The sequence below is a fragment of the Vitis vinifera genome, chromosome 14 (assembly GCF_030704535.1).
Source record: "Vitis vinifera cultivar Pinot Noir 40024 chromosome 14, ASM3070453v1".
In the NCBI taxonomy this organism is placed as follows: domain Eukaryota; kingdom Viridiplantae; phylum Streptophyta; class Magnoliopsida; order Vitales; family Vitaceae; genus Vitis; species Vitis vinifera.
Genome location: NC_081818.1, coordinates 180,863 through 200,922, shown reverse-complemented (window position 1 = coordinate 200,922; position 20,060 = coordinate 180,863). Strand labels below are relative to the sequence as shown.

At 37.3% G+C, this 20,060-nt stretch overlaps 2 protein-coding genes across 3 annotated transcripts; both read right to left on the bottom strand.

Moving 5' to 3' along the window:
- Positions 1 to 1,456: 1,456 nt before the first annotated feature.
- Positions 1,457 to 7,912, bottom strand: LOC100263087 (glutamate--tRNA ligase, cytoplasmic). The gene is made up of 6 exons (XM_002278631.5): positions 6,867 to 7,912; positions 6,169 to 6,271; positions 5,884 to 6,037; positions 4,114 to 5,243; positions 2,734 to 3,201; positions 1,457 to 1,912 (listed from the first exon to the last, which is right to left on the bottom strand). The coding sequence occupies exons 1-6, from the start codon at positions 7,010 to 7,012 to the stop codon at positions 1,703 to 1,705; spliced, it is 2,211 nt and encodes a 736-aa protein (XP_002278667.2). The 5' UTR covers positions 7,013 to 7,912; the 3' UTR covers positions 1,457 to 1,702.
- Positions 7,913 to 8,020: 108 nt separating this feature from the next.
- On the bottom strand, positions 8,021 to 15,331 carry PHYA (phytochrome A). Of its 2 annotated transcripts, none has more exons than XM_010661481.3 (5): positions 14,193 to 15,331; positions 11,452 to 13,515; positions 10,282 to 11,098; positions 8,931 to 9,221; positions 8,021 to 8,468 (listed from the first exon to the last, which is right to left on the bottom strand). In XM_010661481.3, the coding sequence occupies exons 2-5, from the start codon at positions 13,502 to 13,504 to the stop codon at positions 8,255 to 8,257; spliced, it is 3,375 nt and encodes a 1,124-aa protein (XP_010659783.1). In that variant the 5' UTR covers positions 13,505 to 13,515; positions 14,193 to 15,331; the 3' UTR covers positions 8,021 to 8,254. The 2 variants fall into 2 exon arrangements, with proteins under 2 accessions (XP_010659783.1, XP_002278610.1); XM_002278574.5 differs by having other exon boundaries at positions 14,261 to 14,378.
- Between the last annotated feature and the right edge of the window lie 4,729 nt (positions 15,332 to 20,060).

Below are 20,060 nucleotides of genomic sequence, written 5' to 3'. Positions count from 1 at the left end.
ATAGAATTAATTTTATATAACAAATTTATATTATAAAAATAATTATGAATATATTATATTTATCATGTACATCCTCTTTTTCAAGATTCAAATTAAGTTAGAATTCTTGTCGGTGGAGATGGAAGTGATGTATAAAAATAATTACTATTTTATCTTTTAATTTAATTTAATTAATTAATTGTTTTAAAAAATGAAAATTAATTTACTTTTATAATCTAAAAGATAATAAACAATTTAATTTTTAAAGTTAATTTAAAAATTCAAATAAAAGTAAGTTTTTTCATTTGAAAATTTATTTAAAAATAACTCAATCCATTTAAAATTAATAATATGTTTTTTTTAATGCTTTATCATTATTATTTTTTTACTAAGAATAAAATAATAAACTAAGGGAAATAAATATTTCATTTTTTAATTTTTTTTTGTTTTAAACTTGTTACATATTTTCATTTAAAAAAATAATGTGATGGTTTTCTCCTAAAACCATCTCCTTAGGCATTTTTATCAAATTATTTTGGACTGAAATGGTTTCTTTACAAAGAGAAGCCGTGATAGTAATCTTGTAAATATTTGTTCTTTTTTTCTAATTTGAGCCACAGGCCCACAGCACAACAAAGATAACATGCAGCTTGAGAACACCCATGAGAGAAAAGGAATGAACAATGAAATGGCAAGGTGACCTCTAACATGTTTGGTGGAACATGTCAAATTATTGGGTAACATTACTAATGCCAATTAATAAAATATGAAGTAGTCGTAAAGGCTTCCTACATTTGACATTACAGCTATTGGAATCCCTTCCTTTGTGGTTTTCCTCCTCTTTTCTTTTTCCCCGTGACAGCAAGCAAGCAAGCATGGCCCTACTCATTCTTTAATTAAAGTTGCAAGGCTGATCTGACAGTAGTCAAGGAGCCAAAGTTGATGGGTGAAGTAAAAGAAAATTTAAAAAAAAATTAAAAAAATTATGACGATAGAACCATCCTTAAAAGGGTTGATCAATCAAATATTAGTTTCCATAGTTTAGGTACAATGTTTACCTCATGTGCCGCCTAGGCTTCAAACCAGATATTACAAATTAAAGCTTCACCATTATTGCTGTACCATGTTTCTGTCCACTATCAGAGTCCCCAGTCGCAGGCTGGCAGCTTCCTATACATTTTCTGATTTTCAAGGCTTATATCCACCATAAATCTTATGCAGTCATGTTTCTCTCTTCAACCTTTTATACTATCAATTAACTTAATATTTTTCTTTCATTTTCTTTTGCAGGTATCCATATTTACACTGTTAATAAGACGAAGAATCTAAATATTTCACAATAATTTGGAAAGTGTGTAAGGTGATTTTATGAGATAGGGGTCTACATTTTGGTCCTCACCTCATCAACGCGAAAGAAACAACAATAGTGGAGTATGGATTCCCAACATCTTTCCAATACATGTCAAAATTTGCCTCATTATGACAAAATAAAACTCCATAATATTAGAATTGCCACAGTAATTTATAAGGTTGTTCATCCTCAGAAAGACGAATCAATAAAACCATCAAAGCAACAATCTCCATCAGTTCCCATATCTAAAACAAAAGTAAGCGTAGGAACCTTCCTTTTCTCATTTCATACAATCACTGAATCAACGTAGTCTCTAATGTAAGTTCCAAAATTCTTGGGATATGGGTGGAAAACTCCTTTGGTGTAAAGTTCTTATTTTTGCTGCCTGCCATCTGGGATTGCAAATAGAACTACTGGTTTTGAAGGTCTAATGAAGGGAGCATCGCACCTATAATAGCCCTTCCTCTCCAGCTGCACTATCTCACCGCGCTTTAAATTCCGTATGTTAGAATCCCCAACTGCTGCAGTCTCTCTTTTGGTACACGGGTTAAGCGCATCAAGGAAATCATCTCCTTCATCCAGCTGCATTTCCAACAGTTAAAACGCAACCCACAAATCAAACTTTACAATCATTAAATTTTCAGCAAATAACCAATAATACAGCACATCATGGGAAATCAATAAGCCACACTGCTATAAAGATGTAAAATAAGTCTCTCTAGGAACAACCAGCCTGTCAAACAACAGCTGAGATGACACCATTCTACAAGTAGTATCCAAAACTAGTTTCAACACTCACAAACAAGTCCAATTTCAAAACAGTGTGCAGAATATGTATGATTCCTATTTGTTGCCTGAACAATCATAAAGCTATTAGTCTATGATTTACAATGCACTGCTGCTCAAGTGCATATATTACATACATATTTAAATTAGCTCTGATATATTTGGCTTGATAATTGGGACAACTCCTTTATGGATTTTTGACATATACAAAGAAAAACATGATATAACTATATGTTTTCCTTGCAGGACATTCACAAAATCACATTAATAATATCCATGAAGGTAGGGGATTTAACATCTCCCACATGATGGTGCAGGAATCAGACACCTCTGCATTTAATAGTCTGTAGGTAATAAGCCTTTAAGTGGGTGCTCTTAGTCATAATGAAAGAAAGAATATAGAATAGAAGAGCAAGGTTTTAAAATAGTGAAATGAGTTTTTACTTTTTCCCCTTCTGTTTTTAAGGTAAGTGTCAAGATAAAGCATGGCTTATGCAGTTCGGCAATCATGAATTTATATCAATCTAAAAATTTGGCACTAGAGGAATCTATTATTTTAAACAACAAAAATAACTTATAAATGCAAATGATCTTTTCACCAGTTAACTAGCACATACCTTCTTCTTTGTGATTAGATAGTCAAACTCCATCAATGAAAGGTTAACCAATTCGCTTGTTTCAGGTAGCCAGGTAAGCTTCAATTTTGTGGCCTTGACAGATCCTTCGAGATGCAAAACCCCTATTAACTGCGTAATATTCCCATCCTGATCCTTCCTGATTTCTTTTATGATGGCATTCCCCCAATCCATTAAGGTTATTTCCTCATTTTCTGAGATGGACACTGCATCAGCATAGTCAATCCATATCCTCTTTGTGTATGTGGTACACTTTTCTCCAGCGCCTTCAAATTTCTTATGCCTTGGTATGATGCGGACAAATGGTTTCTCAGGACCATCAGCTAAGGTTACTAACACACGTTTTTCATCAATAACAGCAGTATGTCTGGGACAGACAGGATCAATAATCTTCTTATTAATGGTCCAGAGTTTATCCCATTCCATGAGATTGAGATTTTTCGATGCCCCCTGAAACCAAAGGATAGAAGAATGCTCATTAACCTTCATTAGGATGGCCAAAATAACAAAGACTTTCACAACATAAAATAGCATGGATTTAAGGATGCATGCTCACACAATTTGGAAGAAGTAAATAAGAGGCACTGTGCAGATGTACAGATGTAATCTGAAAATTTCCCCGTCTTATATCTTAAGGAATTCATCAATTATAAAAACAATAACACAAATATGCTCTTTGGACAGCTAAAAGATGAAAACCAAATATGGTGTGTTACAAAAATGTCTGAAATTCATACTTGGAGAAATCCTATTTTGTGAGGATTTCGTCAGGCATTTTTGTTGAAATAGAAGCAGTCAACTCACTATCCAGAGGGAGATCTTGGCTTGTACCCAAGGTCGAAGGAGGGGTGTCAAGTAGACAATTATAATAAGAGCTAAGTACACAGCTCTTAATGCAGCTTCAGTTAAAGTTAGGAGAAGGAAATTTGTGGTGAACTGGGTTTTGCTTGGATCCTGTCTTGGTGGATTATGGATAAATCCATGTTATTGTGATCTCTTACTAGTGAAACTTTTCATCTTACCCATGAATGTAGCAGTTGTCAGGTGAACCACTTATTCTGTCATGTTTTTTGTTTTTTCCTTTTTCATGTTAGTGCTTCTGTAATTTAATCCGGATTCGATATTTACAGAATTCCAACTAGTATCAAAGATCAGGAAATGATAACAAGATATCACCACCGAAGCTACTTATCAAAAAAAAAAAAAAAAGATATCACCACCGAAGCTAGAATATTCCAAGGGCAACCTATCAGTATGCAAGCTTTTGGCAGTTTCTGGAGGATGCATTTATAACTGACTTCTCAAAAGTATCGATAAGTATAATAAAAATAACAACAAAAACATAGCTATATATTGTCTTACCTGTTCAAGGATGAATTGTATCAATGCGTCAATTTTCAGACCTCTACGCACAATCCCTTGGACAGTCGGGAAACGAGGATCATCCCACCCATCAACTTTTCCATTTTGAACAAACCAGAGAAGCTTACGTTTGCTGAGAAGCGTATACACCATATTCAACCGGCTAAATTCATAGATGTGAACCTTCTTTACTCCCATATCCTCTTGGATCCTATGATACTGAGCATTGCGATCATGGTACTCACTAGATCGAAGTGCATGAGTTATACCTTCTTTAGCATCAACAAATGGACAAGCAAAATCATAGGTTGGGTATAACTTGTACTTGGAACCAATCCTATGGTGGGGAAGCGGATTGCAACGGTAATAAACTGGATCTCGAAGCGATTTATTTGGGTCCTGCATATCCAACTTCCCACGCAGACAGCACATCAAACCCCTTTCAGATCCTGCAATCATTTCCTTCCACAATTCCATATTCTTCTGAGGGCTGTTATTCCTGCATTTTGATTCAATTCCATCCATCCGTTCTTTCTGCATTTGCTCACGTGGTGTATCATCAACATACGCTTTACCATTACAAATCAAATTTTCAGCCATTTCCATTAACTGAGGGAAGTAATCTGAAGTATATGTCACAGCATCATACTTAATACCCAAAGTCTCGATATCTTTCAAAAGATTTTCCACAAATTCATTGCTTTCTTTAGCAGGATTTGTATCATCAAAGCGCACAATCAGCTGACCTTGATACCTTTGAGCAAAATACTGGTTCATTAATGCAGCTTTTGAGTGCCCAATGTGAAGATAACCACTGGGTTCTGGTGCAAAACGCAACCGCACATTTCCGACTTCTGCATCCGGAAGATCCACTTCAGCAGTGGCCTTGCTGCTAGCTTTTCCCTTTTCATTGGCATCCCCACTTACATTCTTCATATGATTATTAATACCCTGTTGCTCTTTTTCTTTCATTTTGGCCGGCATTGGCTTTCCCAAGCCTCTTTTGCCAACATATGTTCCAGTAACTTCATTCAAGACAGTGTTGTATTCTGCATATATTGAATTGAACCACCGCACTAAATTCTGGTATTTCTTTGATTTCCTCAAACTTTCCCATCTCTGTCCACTTCCTGCGGAGCACAGCATATTAAGCATGTACAGGAGTAATGAATAGTAAGAAAGATGATATCTAAGGTACAGAAATAACGACTAACAGTGCAAAAAAGCAGAAATTTCCGGAATAGGAAAAATGTGATGGCATAAACTCTCAGAACCCTACAGATTTTCTACAGGTGATCCAGTGGTTATCCAAGCAATGCAAGAAGTTCTCCCAGCCTTCACCATATTCTTTCTGAATAATAAAATGAATGGTTTATAATACCCAAATATGTTGATCTCTGGATAAGAGATAATTCAGAACAGGTTTAGCATACACTAATGACCAAACAAGTAATACAGATATTCTGTGCAATCCACCAGCCAGATAGTCCCATGTGGAAAAACTCAACAAAAGCCACTGTCATAACCTTCTTTCTAATGGAAATTCACAAATGAAAGATTAGATAATTATAATTATTGAGGTGGACTAAACTTTTATTCAAGACATCTTCAGTGTGGTGAGCAATGGTAACAAGGCACATATATTTCAAGTGCACGGTACCTAAAATCTGAGGCATGAGTGCACCATCATTACACTTTACAATGCATGTATCTTAGACAAGTACCAATGGTGTCAGACAAAAAGTTAATAAAGTAGAGTCGAAACTTCACCTGCAAGACCTGACCAAATTGCTATATCTGCAATTGACAAACTATAACCAACCAAAAAGGTACGCTGCAACAAAATGCCATCCACATAGCAGCATGCATTCTCAAATTCAGAACCAGTTGAAAAGGTTGGAGCATATTCTAGCCATTCATCAATCTGAAAAGTGAAAGAGAAAAGAAGGCTGTGGGTCATTAGCAGATTTGAACAGAGGAAAAAAAACATAAGGAAGCAAAATTTGACAATTAAGAAAAGGGGGGGAAAGGTTCATCAGACCAAGAGAAAATCACCTGGCAAGATTCAAATGCATCCTGCCCATAAAAATTGGGAATGCTTGCAACCCGCCCAAGATAACGGAGAAGAGCATTTATTGATGTTCCCCTCAATTTGAATCTGGAAGCAGGTCGAGGTAAAACATTAGTATGCAAGATAATTTCTTTTCCTCATAATATATGGATGGCAATGAAACAAAATGGTAACAAGCATAAAGCATAAATCCAAACAGTCTAAAATTGCCACCTTTTGCAGATATTGACTTGAATATCAATAGATAGAAAAGAACCCAAAACAGACTAATAAAGAAACTGACATATATAAAATGTCTCTCAATTTCTCACAAATCTAATACTCTGAACCAAGAACAGCAAGTACAAAAATACAGATATAAATCAGACTAACTGTGCCATAGACTTGAAATTCAAAGATCTGGCACTGTAACTCAGGCAATCAAAATTGATGATATAAAAATAAATATTAAAATATAGAATTAAACTATAACTACAAAAATGCACGATTTATCAGAAAACAAACAAAATACTTGGAATAAAAAATGAAGTTTGGATGATGGATATAGTTGCAAAATGATATAAGAATAAAGCCACAGATGAGAAGAACTCTAAAGGATGGTGTGGATGATGGGTTGAGCCGAATTTTTTAAATTAAATTGATAAGATTGAGACCAAAATTAAAGTAGAACAAGGGAACTTACTCATTATCATTGCTGGAAATGAGAAAAGTGGGAAGAGAACCAGAAGCAAGAGATGAATCCTCTGAAATGGGTATTCCGGCGACCTTGGCTGTCGCGATGACGTACAATGGCGGATGATCCGCCGGAAATGAGAGCTTGACCTCCATCCTAAGCCGCCTCTATTGACTGAACAACAGTTGAAGATGAAGAAGAGAAGAAGAACTTGGCGTTAAACCTAAAAAAGCCGAAGCACGGAACGAAATTGCGTATTCTCAATTCTGGCTTAGATTCTCAAAATCGTATTTGGGCCTGGCCCAACTTGCATATTTTATTATTAAAAAGGATTTTTCTTTGATAAATTAATGGGAAAATAATTTTACTTTTATTTCCATAATACTTTTATAATCTATTATGTTTGATTCAAAAAAAATTAAGAAAAGAAAGGGAAAAGGAAAAATATAAAGAAATTAGATGATAAAATTCTTGAAAAATATACTCTCTGTTTTTTTTTTTCAAAATTTCTTTCTTTTTAATCTAAAAAAAGAGGAAAAAAAATTTTAGTAAGTTTTTTTGTTTTTGTTCTTTTTTTAAAAAAAGAAAAATACTTTCTAGTAATTAAACATGGCTTGAGGTTTGCTTGAAGAGTTTGAGAAAAAGAAAAATAAAGAGATTAGTAATTGAAAAACTTTCATGTCTTGAAGGACAGAGAAAAGAGAGGAAACAGAAGGAAAAAGAGGATTAAACGGAAAATTAAAAACAAAAAGGGAAAGCCTTTTTTGAGAGAAAGAAATTAATTTTACTAAGAAAACATTTTTCTCCTAACTTTTCCCAAATTTCCCCCTTTTCTTTAACATTTTTTTCATCAAAATCATTTTTCTTAACGCTTGCCTGTTTCTTTTCCCTCAAAACTTCTGAAACTATAATTCATAACTAAATAAGTAAATACGCCTGAAAAAAAATGATAAAGAACGGTAGAAAAGAAAATAGAACCGGAGGAGAAAAGAAGCTTAAATTTACAGACTTATGCCAAATCTGTTTGAATTTTTTGGTAAGGTTTGGGGAGTCCTTTCTCATGCACGTTAAAGTTAAAGGTTCTCTTTAAGGCAGTTTGTGATGATTATTATCTGCTGCTGTCTTAATCCTTAATCATCACAAATTGGACATCTGCAACTGGATTTTTCAATCCAAGAACTGGTCGTGCAGTGATTAAAATTTAAAACAAATGTTTATCAACGATGGCACATCAATATGTACAACTTGAAAGCTGAAACAACACAATCAGAGTAAAGCCAAGATTAAAAAAGAAAAACAAAGCCTACCACAGTGCGTGGCATAGTACAACAACATTACACTCCATTCTCTTTTGCCTGTACAAACCAGACTGTGATCTTGCTTCCTCACACAGTTATTTAGGCCTGTGGCTTCTTTCTAGCAGCAGCTAGTTCGATTGATATGATGAAAGTCGATTTTCCCGCTTCCCTTAGATACTGGACATCCCCATTCATCAGCTTCACCAGTTTCCTGCTGATAAGCAGACTTATGCCCTCCTCAGACGCGTCTCCATTGTTTCCAAACATCTGGTTCAGCAATTGTTCTGGTACCCCATTTCCTGCATGTGTTATCCTGAATCAACAAAACAAACCCAACAGGTGACTTTGACTGCTCAATTTTCTGAATAAAAGAATCCATATACCAGGAAATACTTTCAATAAACATCACATTCTTCTATTTTATATTGGATGTACAAAATCAATGGGATGATTATAAGCATCAGGTCAACCATCCGCCCAAGGGAGATCAGCTAGGCAGTTTCTGAAGGGATAGACCAGATGATCAAGAGTCAAGACCAACCCTATCCTATCTCCCCATTCCCATCTGCGCTCCTAAACCACCAATTTCCTTCCATTTCCTACATGATATGGTGATGTACAGACTATATACAGCAGAATTATTTAGTTTTGACGTAGCATACACAATCTGGGAATTTTTCTGACATTTGCCACCCACAAATTGTAAAAAATATTATGCCAACTATGAATATATATACACCTAAAACAAATCATATCTAGGGTCCAGAAGCTATACCTGAGTTCCAGATGCACAAGATGGACAGATTCCCCCAACCGATCTTTGATCAAACTAGCTGCAACAGAAAGCTGGCCTCCACCTGGTGTAAAATTTACTGATATCAACAAGAAATCAGCTAGCACCTGTTGAAGCCTAAGACCATCTCCATAGAGTGTTTCAGTCATGATCCCCTCTTCCGCATCATTAACTATTTGAATACCCTTTCCATTACTCTTTATCATGACCTGGCTGATGGAGGCAACCAATACTTCACGCAGAGTAAACTCGACCATTTCCAGATCCAAGTAACTGTTACAAATTGAGATGAAAAAGGATGGTATAAGATTCCAACAGGTAATAGTGAGAAACATCTAAGAAACAGAGTTATACTCCTTCAACTCTTTTATCATTCCTCAATTAATGGCCCAGTAGTTTCTCAAGTCTTCATCATGTGACTGAACCACTAGAATGAGGAATTTTCATGCACAGAAAATGGTAACTATTTGAGTACAACTGAAAGGTACTTTAACATGGATCACATACCCATCCCATTCAATGTTAGACACAAGAAACTCTGAAGTGCATTGCTTTATCCTCTTTTTATCTCATCCTAGTGGATCTTGTTTTCAATATTTTTCTTTGCTGTTACATGGATCCCAATGTGGAACCTTTCCAAGCCCCATCCCAACAAATTGCCACTTGAGCCAAGCTTCAGGGGATCATCCTAGTCTATCTTAAACACGCAAAAAATGCTCTTGAAAATTAATTTATGCTTCTCAAACATTCATTCAAAGAGGCTCATTCATTCCAAATGGGGACATGATGAGAATGATAATAGTTGGTGAAGCTTAGGCCCTTAGTGGTATTTTGTCCATAGCCTCGAACCAATTCGGCTGGGAGACCCCAATCAGCCCTCATATGATGGAGTAGCAACTAAGATAACAGTTAAAGCAACAAAATATTTCATGTATCGAAGTGTTAACAATTTTTGTAAACAAAGCAGGACAACTTGAGCAAACACAAAATTCTTAAATTAGGACTCCTCACAAAAACCTCTATTCAAGATTAGCATTCAAATTTAGTCTATAAATTTCTCTAAGAATCTCGGATCTTCATCATAAGGTAAATTCACATGGAAGACCATGAGAAGCTATATATGACCTCCTAGGCAGCCTGAAGGAGTTATAGAAAGATTGATCTACAGGAAAATATAGATTCTGTTCAAATGAGAATGAGGATACAGGCTGAGGCGGTGAGCCAGTTTACTCCATTGCCATTTTGATTAACAAAAAAATGCATAAAAATGAAGTTGCTTAATGCAAGAGCATAGCAAAATTATCAAAAGTGAATAGAGTTGATTTTATCATACCCTTCAATAATACTATCAAGATCATGGTCATCAAGAATCTTGCTGAGTTGACGCTGGCACTGGGCACTAGTATGAAGAATCTGTTGCTGTTCCTCTCCCAAATCAGTATCCTCCATCATCTTCCGAGAAAAGATAATCCCAGAAAGAGGATTCTTGATCTGCCTTTTTATATAAGCTAATGCTTTCAATCTCTTCAAGGCAGTTTGCTCCGACAACCGCTGGATATGAAGTGCTTGTTGCAGCTCTTGGCTAGCTAACTGCAAGAAGCAAAATACCCCAGTGACTGCACCCTCTCTGTCCAATTTCTTGCTCACAGAAAGCAGGCATTCTACATACTTCCCACTCTTTGAAAAGAAACCAAAGGAAACCTTTTCTGATTCCCGACCAGTCATAACACTATTGAGCACAATTCCCAAACCAACAAAAGCCTCTCGATTCTTGAGACGACAGCATGCCATATGGGTCCCAAACACTTCCCCTAAAAGCATTTTATCCATAACTTCTTCCCGATTCCACCCAGATAACTTTACCATTGCCGGATTCCACTCAGAGCACCAGCCAAATTCATCTGTGCCAAATATTGGGGGAATCAATGGGTTTGGGTTCTGTACTATTGCTTTGTAATCACCTTCAATTCGGGTGAACTTATCCATCACCGTCTTCTGACTGGTTATATCTTGGGCCACAAAACATACCCCCACAACATTTTCATGGAGATCCCTGCTTGCACAAGCATTTACAACTAAGCTGATGGGGCCAGAGTCTCTTTTAGACCCATGCGTTTTGATCTCAAATTGGACATTTTGCTCCTCTTGGCCTGATCAGAAAAAAGGCAGAAGGGAAAAAATCAAATTGATGTAAATTAAAGATAAGTATTAGAGATAAAAACTGAATCCCTTTATTTCACCCAGACACACAAAACATATGCAAGCATGCACACACAACCTTTTTCCCATTTTTCCTGATCAGGATAAAATGTTCCCCATTTTAAGGATATAATGTTTGAAGACATGGAGGTTCGAGTTTTTACTCTTCCATAGCATTGTGATGAACATGCAATGCACATTAAATCAGTTACCAAACACATGCATGTCTGCTTGCGCATGGGTGTGCACACAAGCATCCCTGTACATCTATTTATTACAACTAGAACTGATAAGTAAGGCATACCCTGCAACGCCAAATGCAACATCTTTTTTACAGTATCAGCTGAAGAATCTTCCACAAGCGTGAGCAAATGCATCCCAATTGCTTTATCTACAGGCAGACTAGTCAACTCAGAAATTTTTGTATTCCATCCATTAACCAGACCATCAACATCAACTGCCAAGATTGGCACACTGGCTGTTTCAATCAAACGGACCATCTCACTGGTCACTGCTTCTAGCTCTTGCATTCCTTCAATTTTTAGGTCATTGAGCTTTGTGTGGATCGCATTGGTGTTTACATCCATGGCCTCAGAATCTTTGAAAGCATTCCTAAGGATAAGCTGCAAAGAATGGATTGCATCCATTTCATAGTCCTTCCAAGGTAAACTCCTCGTCTTAACGACTTCAAGGAAAGCTTTAAATGATGATCTTGGGTGCATCTTCCTACCATCATCCTTCTCACCCGGTTCATGCTTTGCCCCACCCCATCGGACTTCTGCAGCTGTGTGGGACCGGAACCAGAAAAGAGTATCCTTTGAAGTTATCTTCACAGCTGCCATCCCACAAACTGCATCACCAAGGGCAAGAGCCCCTGGGTATCCTGCATCATACAAGCTATCTGTGCTTAAACCAGTTGAATCCATGTGGTACTCGGATAGCCATGAACAGATATCATGCAACTGGAAGTCACTTGGAGTTATTCCCAATCTCCATACTTTATTTTTGTATAGTAGAGCAGCTCCATCACATTTCACAAGATCCATTACATTTGGGCTCTGTGACACTATGCCTAAGGGCGCATCTCGCATCAGCATATCACACAAGAGTGTCTGTGTACGCAGAATATTCTTCTCAAGAATCTGACTTTCTAATTCTAACTCCTTATTGACATGGATGGCAAACACTTGAGCTAGAAACTCGCAGGCATAGCGAAGAGGGAAGGGAACAAACCTTGGAGTTGTATGATGGCAAACCACTAAACCCCAAAGCCTCTTTCTCTTCTGTGGCTGCCCAGAATTAGAGCTTTCACCCTCTTCATCCCCGTCATTGACAACAACTGCCATAACAAGAGAAGCAATTGAATTCATGTTCTCCATATACTGTACATGGCAACTGTGTGGAGCCCGTAGTGTTGAACCACATAATGTTAAATCAAATGGGAGTTTCTCATCTTGAAGAACCTGTATGTGTTTTGCACGACAATCACAGATCATTCGGACCTTATTCTTCATGAATAAGAAACGTGCAGCCTGAGGGATATCTGTGGCAGGATAATGTAAACCCAGATATGGCTCAAGGCCTGGCTTTGTTATCTCAGAGACAACCTCCCCATGGTCGTCATCATGAAATTTATAAGCCATCACCCTGTCATAACCAGTGAGTTCAAAAACCTCTTGAACCATTGTATCACAAAGCCTTTCCAAGCTACCACTAGGCAGCGACTGCAACCTCGTGATTGCTTTGGCTGCAAGCTTATAGGATTGCAGGGCACCAGCAGCAGTCATGGGAACTTCGTAAGGCTTCACCGGTTCAAAGTCAATGATCAAGCTACCAGTGACCCTATGGATGATTGCATAAAAGGGCTTCCCTGAGGTTTTGCAATGGACTAAGATGGGATTCAGAAGAGAAACCTCTCCAAATCCTAAGGCCTTGTGCAGTGCAGATGCACTGGGGCCACTGAAGATGGTCCTCACATCAGTACCAATGCCCAGAACTGGATGCTCACCAACGCTTGGGACTGCATGACTAACCATTGTCAACATTTCAGGGGCATTTTCACTGTAGGCAATGACTTTGAAAGTTTTCTCATCTAGGGCTAACAAAGAGCCAAATGGTTGGATCAGTTTGCCTTTCTGTATGTGATGGAGGTAAGCTGTTGTTACTTTGTCAGATCTGGGCTGTTGATCTCCACCAGCTGGAGTAAAACGCACTGAACTTGAGTAGTCAAATGAACTACCTGACTCCTCAAAATCCGCATGTAGCTTTGCATCCACGGTGGTCTGAGCAATAATCCTAGCACTGTGTTTTGATCGACCTGAAGTGCTGGATGACTGAGTAGGTCTAGAAGAAGACATTTTTCCTCCAACTGAGAAGAGAAAAAAAAATTATAAAACTAACAAGGCAAAATTGAATGTGAGATAAGAAAAATAACTTCAAAGATGTTGAGAACAATAACAATAATGATAGTTATAGCAGTGACAACAAGAACAACAAGAAAAAGAAGAGGAAGAATGATTACACTATAATAGTGATATCAATACGGATGATAAGAGCAACAGTTTTAGTAATAGCGTTTGTTATATATGGCTCTGGTAATATCCAAATTTTGAAGGGGAAAAAAACCCCATCAAGATGAGAAACTCGGTTATAGGGAATCCAAGGCACTTGTGTTCTAACCCCAACGGCAGACAAACACAGATGCTTGAGGATCCATCTTAAGTTACAAGAACATTTTTTCATCAAAAACAGGTTAAGTCCTATCAGTGACTAAAATTTTTTAAATTACTGATAATAAATACTGACGGCCTTGTTTCAATACAAATTTCTTCATCCTATAATTTTAAGCATCAATAGAGTAAACGTTTCCTCTATCAGATATCCACATCACTAGATGAAGAATAAGAAAATAAGTCAAGTGTAAAAGGAAAATGAAAAACCTGCTCCAAGGAGAAAGCTAGTACACAACAACCACCCCCACAGGGTACCCAATCATCTCAAAAGGGAAACTTGTAAGAAAACAGATAAGTTGCAGAGAGTACTCACAGTAGATAAGTGCAAAATAAGGGACTTTTTCTCTTAAAATAGAGAGGGAAGATGATGTAAAAACTGACCCTCTTTAGAATTGCAGAATGCAAAAGACACTAGTCCCAGAGCTGAAGAGCTTGAAAGTAGAAGTCCCAACTCAGCTGAGCAAACCCCAACTTGAGAATAGAAATAGCTTAAAATCCATCACCCGGGAGCCTCGATCACCGTCTCATCTGAACCCTTAAAGGGGAGCACGGGCCATACCCAATTGCTCAGAGAAATAGAGAAATTACCTTAGGTTTGCTCTGGCGTGCATCTCTATTATAATATATTAATTGAACATTCTCCAATGCATTGAGAAGGGGGAGAGATTTGACTGGAATAACATGCCGAACACTAGAAAACCCATGGGTTTGGCCGTTTGGGTTTGGGTTTGGTTTTGGTTTCCAAAGATGGATAATAGAGGTAGTTGATCACACTATAAATAGCATAAACTGGAGTTTTGATTCGTTCCTGTTCCAAGTGCCCAACTGACTTTTATATGTTGATTATAATTTATAAAGAAATCCAACTCAAAAAAACTCAGAATTTGGAAGTAAAGAAAAAGGGGAAAAATATATTGCTTTAGTTTTGTTTGTTCTGTCATGTCTAAAGTCAAATAAAAAAATGATAAAAGGGGTTTGGCTTGGGTGAGGCTGAGCGTAGTGGAAGTGATCCAGAGGAAGAGCGAAGATTGACAGCCCATGCCTCGGGTAGCAACAAGAGAGTGCGTTATGGGATTCACGTGTAGACAACACTCCCGTGTCAGACCCAGATGATCATGATTCCTGCCGATCGGCCTGTGGGTCAGATTCCCGATTACCCGCCTTCTGACCCACGCACCATCCTCCACCCACCACCCGCTTTGTATTTGTCTCCATTCTCCCATTCTCCCATCCCCAATTGCCCATACATACACCATACACCCTGTGTCCGGCTGACTCACCACTTTTACCCTTTCCTATTGGGCAGTGATATTGATTTCCCATTTACTCGCTGGGGAAGGCGGTGACTCTGTAAACATGGATGAACGAATGGAGGGTTGGGCTGATGTCGGTTCTCAACGCCTATAGATTTCCCATTATCCATTCCCTTTTGGCTGGGCTTTCAATGCGGGATGTGAATTGAATAAAGGATATGGTTGATCCTCCGCAAAGCCATGTGAGTCAGTGGCTGTATTATATAATTTATATTGGGAAAAAGAGGACGGCTCTCATTGCACACTTTCCTCTATTAGTATTATATTACGGAAAATCGAATCCAATGGCACTCTGAACCTCTTCTGTCTCCTCCCCTTTGGATATTTTTGTATTTATTAATATATATATATATATATATTCCCCTTTGTTGGTGGATTGGATGTAGAAATAGGCTGGAATAGACTGGGTGTGCATTATGAAGTTGTTAGCTTTCCTGGCCAACCATGTTTTTGTGCCTCCCCTTGGCTAATAACAAATAAGGTTTCCTACTATGTATCCTCATCCAATGGAAGATGGCTTTTAACTCTGTTCCATGCAATAATCAGACTACTCCTGGGCAGCTTAAAGCGGCTTATTATCATCACTGGAATTGGATTCCGGTTGTGGATGAGTTAACTCTGCTCACTCAAATTCACCTTCTCACAAAGAAAGGGTACTTTATGTTGAGATATTAGGAATGCTTTCCTTATATCATTCTTTCCTTATATTATTTAGTGTTGAGATATTAGGAATATTTAGATATTGGAAAGTTGAGATATTAAGAATATTGAGATATTAGGAATATTGAGATATTAGGAATATTGAGATATTAGAAAAGTTGAGATATTAGGATATTAGTTGTTATTTCCTTATATCATTCTTTCCTTGTATCATTTTTTTCCATTCTTAGAATGGTGATTACCCTCTATATATACTCTGTACATGAACGAATGAAATGATGAATGAAAAATACCATTCATCAATTTGAAGATGGTATCAAAGCCATGGAATTAAAATCCTGGATATTTTGTCGCTATGGTAGTCCGACAGTAATCATCCATCCTAAGACAAGCCCTAATATTGATAAGTCAACCTTCAAATGCACTCACTGCAATAAGACTGATCCCACCAGTCTGGATATTCCACAATTTCAAAGCAATGACTCTTGGTATGATCAGGAAAACAATGAGGAACCGAGGGTTTGAACCATGGACCTTTAGATCATGTTTAGGCTATCAACACTTTGTTATTAATGATATTAATCATGATCAATGGAAGACGGATTCCAAGAAAACCTCGATTGCAACTGTTGCCAAAATAAAAACAGAGGCTAATGTTGTTGAGAAAGCCTTTGCATTGGTAGCCGCTACATGGTGGTAAGTTTTTAAATACTTTTACACCTGTTATTAATAGTGCATGGATAATTGATTCTGGTGCTACAGATCATATGAATTTTGATTCTAGACAGGTTTCACCCCTTAGACCTTCCTCACAAAAAATTGTTTCTACAGCCAATGGTAACACAACCCCAGTCTTGGGAAGGATCCTTAACTCTTACTAATACTTTGAATTTGGATTCTGTTTTAGTTGTTCCATATTTAGATTACAATCTTTTGTCAGTTTCTCAAATCATTGCAGCCTTATCTTGTATTGTCATTTTTTAGCCTGAATTTTGTGTGATTAAGGACATCCAAACAAGACAAACGATTAGTTGTAGTATTAAGCAGGGAAAACTCTATTACTTGGACTTGCAGTCAAAGGATTCAAATAAGTTGCAACAAGCCTTGATGACAAATGGATCTGAGGGGGAGAAGAAAAAGTCTGAAATTTGGTTGTGGCATCGACGTCTAGGACATGCTTCCTTTGGTTATTTAAAAAAATTGTTTCCTAGTTTGTTTGCAAAGAGTGATATTTCTGGTTTCCGTTGTGATATTTGTGAATTGGCTAAAAGCCATCGTGTTTCGTTTCCGTTAATTTTGAACAAAAGTCCGTTTCCTTTTATGGTTATACATTCTGATGTTTGGGGCCCATCAAAAGTCCCAACTTTGAATGGCTCACATTGGTTTGTTACTTTTATTGATGATTGTACCAGAATGACATGGTTATGCTTGATGAAAACCAAAGATAAAGTGAACTTGTTGTTTCAAAATTTTCATAAAATGATTGAAACTCAGTACAATGCAAAGGTTCGGGTTCTGCGTAGTGATAATAGTGGAGAATATCAAAGTTCTGATCTTCAAATGTATTTGGAAGGATATAACATCATTCATCAGACTACTTGTTCCAATACACCCCAACAAAATGGAGTCGTTGAACGGAAAAATCGGCACTTGTTAGAGGTTGTTCGTGCTTCCTTGATAGCAGCAAAAACATTGATATCTTATTGGGGAGAAGTAATCACATCTGCCGCATACTTGATCAATCAGGTACCTTGCAGCTCAATTAACTTTCAAACACCTCTCCAAGCTCTTACTAATGTTGTAGTTGCCCCAACTGTCCCAAATCTACCTCCTCGTGTTTTTGGTTGTGTGGCATTTGTGCATCTACACAAACACCAACGCACCAAGTTAACTTCCCATGCATTGCAATGTGTGTTTGTTGGATATGCATTGCACAAAAAGGGATATCGATGTTACCATCCTCCAACTCGACAAATGTATATTACAATAGATGTGGTGTTTCATGAAGATTCGATGTATTTTTCATCTGAGTCTGAACTTCAAGGGGAGTACCGTAAGGAAATTCAGACTCTCGATTATGATTATCATATCTCTGAGGAGAATGAATATGGACAATCTGAACTAGTGAACCAGAAAGCGGGTGAGTTTGATATGAGTGGTCAACAATTTGGGTCCGAAGATGTCTTCATTGAAATACCAAACCAATTGTAGTCTGTTGAGGATGTTCTCAATTTGGAACCTGATCCATTCATGAAACGGTTACCACACCGTCATAATAGAGGTATTCCTAAACCCACATATGAACCTGAATTGTCTACCAAAGTCAAATATCTCATGAGCAACTATGTGTCTAACCATCGTTTGTTTGAATCAAATAAGTCATTTGTAAATCAATTATCTACTGTAGTTATTTCTAACAGTGTGCAGGAAGCCTTAGCTGATCCAAGGTGGAAAGTAGCTATGAATGAAGAGATGAAATCATTGCAGAAGAATGAAACATGAGAACTCATAGAATGTCCACTAGGAAATAAGCCAGTTGGGTGTCGTTGGATCTATACTGTGAAATACAAGGCAGATGGTAGTATTGAACGATTTAAAGCAAGACTGGTAGCAAAAGAGTACACTCAAACTTATGGAATTGACTACACAGAGACATTTGCACCTGTAGCTAAGATCAACACAGTTCGAGTATTACTGTCTTTAGCTGCAAACCTAAATTGGCCATTACAACAGTTCGATGTGAAAAATGCCTTTCTGCATGGCGAGTTATCTGAAGAAGTATATATGGATCTTCCACTAGGATGCATAGTGTTAGAAAAGCAATGTCAGAAGGTGTGCAAATTGAAGAAGTCATTATATGGGTTGAAGCAATCCCCGAGAGCATGATTTGGAAGGTTCACAAAGTTAATGAGAGCTTTTGCCTATCGTCAAAGTAATTCAGATCACACTTTGTTCCTGAAAAAGCAACATGGTAAGATTATGACACTCATCGTATATGTGGATGACATGGTAGTTATAGGAAATGATCCTGAAGAAAGAAAAGCTCTGCAAAATTATCTATCTAGAGAAATCGAAATGAAAGATCTAGGTCCTCTGAAATACTTTCTTGGGATTGAAGTTTCTCGATCAAGTGAAGGAATTTTTTTATCTCAAAGAAAGTATGTCTTAGATCTTTTACAGGAGACTGGAATGTCGGGATGTCAACCTGTTAATACACTAATAGAAGAAGGTCTGAAATTGTGTGTTGAGTCTAATCAAGTATCAACCGATAAGGGAAGATACCAGAGACTTGTGGGGAGATTAATGTACTTAGCTCATACAAGACCAGATCTTGCTTATGCATTGAGTGTAGTGAGTCAATACATGCATAATCCTAGAGAGCAACATATGAATGCAATCATACGTATTTTGAGGTATTTGAAGAATGCTCCTGGGAAGGGAATTTTGTTCGCTAAAAATGTTAATCATCAGAGTATAAAAGTATATACTGATGCTGATTAGGCCGGTGCAGTGGATGATAGGCGATCTATATCTGGTTACTTTACCTTTGTAGGTGGTAATCTTGTGACATGGAAAAGTAAGAAGCAGAATGTCGTCGCTCGTTCAAGTGCAGAAACGGAATTTAGAGGTATGACTTTAGGACTTTGTGAGGCATTATGGCTAAGACTCCTCTTACAGGATTTAGGTTACCTATCTAGGCAACCAATCCGATTGTTTTGTGACAATAAAGCCGCATATGACATTGCTCATAATCCAGTACAACATGATCGTACAAAGCATGTCGAGGTGGATAGATTCTTCATTAAGGAAAAGTTGGATGATAAGATTGTGGAATTGCCTAAGATTCGATCAGAATATCAATTGGCCGATATCCTCACCAAAACTGTCTCAAGTCAAGTGTTCTCAAAAATTTTAGACAAGTTGGGCATGTGTGACATCTATGCACCAACTTGAGGGGGAGTGTTGAGATATTAGGAATGCTTTCCTTATATCATTCTTTCCTTATATTATTTAATGTTGAGATATTAGGAATGTTTAGATATTAGGAAAGTTGAGATATTAAGAATATTGAGATATTAAGAATATTGAGATATTAGGAATATTGAGATATTAGGAAAGTTGAGATATTATGATATTAGTTGTTATTTCCTTATATCATTCTTTCCTTGTATCATTTTTTTTTCCATTCTTAAAATGGTGATTACCCT

Excerpts from the sequence above, each read along its gene's own strand:
- LOC100263087 (XM_002278631.5), bottom strand. The coding sequence starts at position 7,012 with ATGGAGGTCAAGCTCTCATTTCCGGCGGATCATCCGCCATTGTACGTC. Across the intron at positions 3,202-4,113 it reads TACAATTCATCCTTGAACAG|GGGGCATCGAAAAATCTCAA; the intron begins GTAAGACAATAT and ends CTTTGGTTTCAG. Across the intron at positions 1,913-2,733 it reads ATCTAATCACAAAGAAGAAG|CTGGATGAAGGAGATGATTT; the intron begins GTATGTGCTAGT and ends TTGGAAATGCAG.
- PHYA (XM_010661481.3), bottom strand. The coding sequence starts at position 13,504 with ATGTCTTCTTCTAGACCTACTCAGTCATCCAGCACTTCAGGTCGATCA. Across the intron at positions 9,222-10,281 it reads CTTGATAGTATTATTGAAGG|TTACTTGGATCTGGAAATGG; the intron begins GTATGATAAAAT and ends AATTTGTAACAG. Across the intron at positions 8,469-8,930 it reads CTTGTGCATCTGGAACTCAG|GATAACACATGCAGGAAATG; the intron begins GTATAGCTTCTG and ends TTGTTGATTCAG.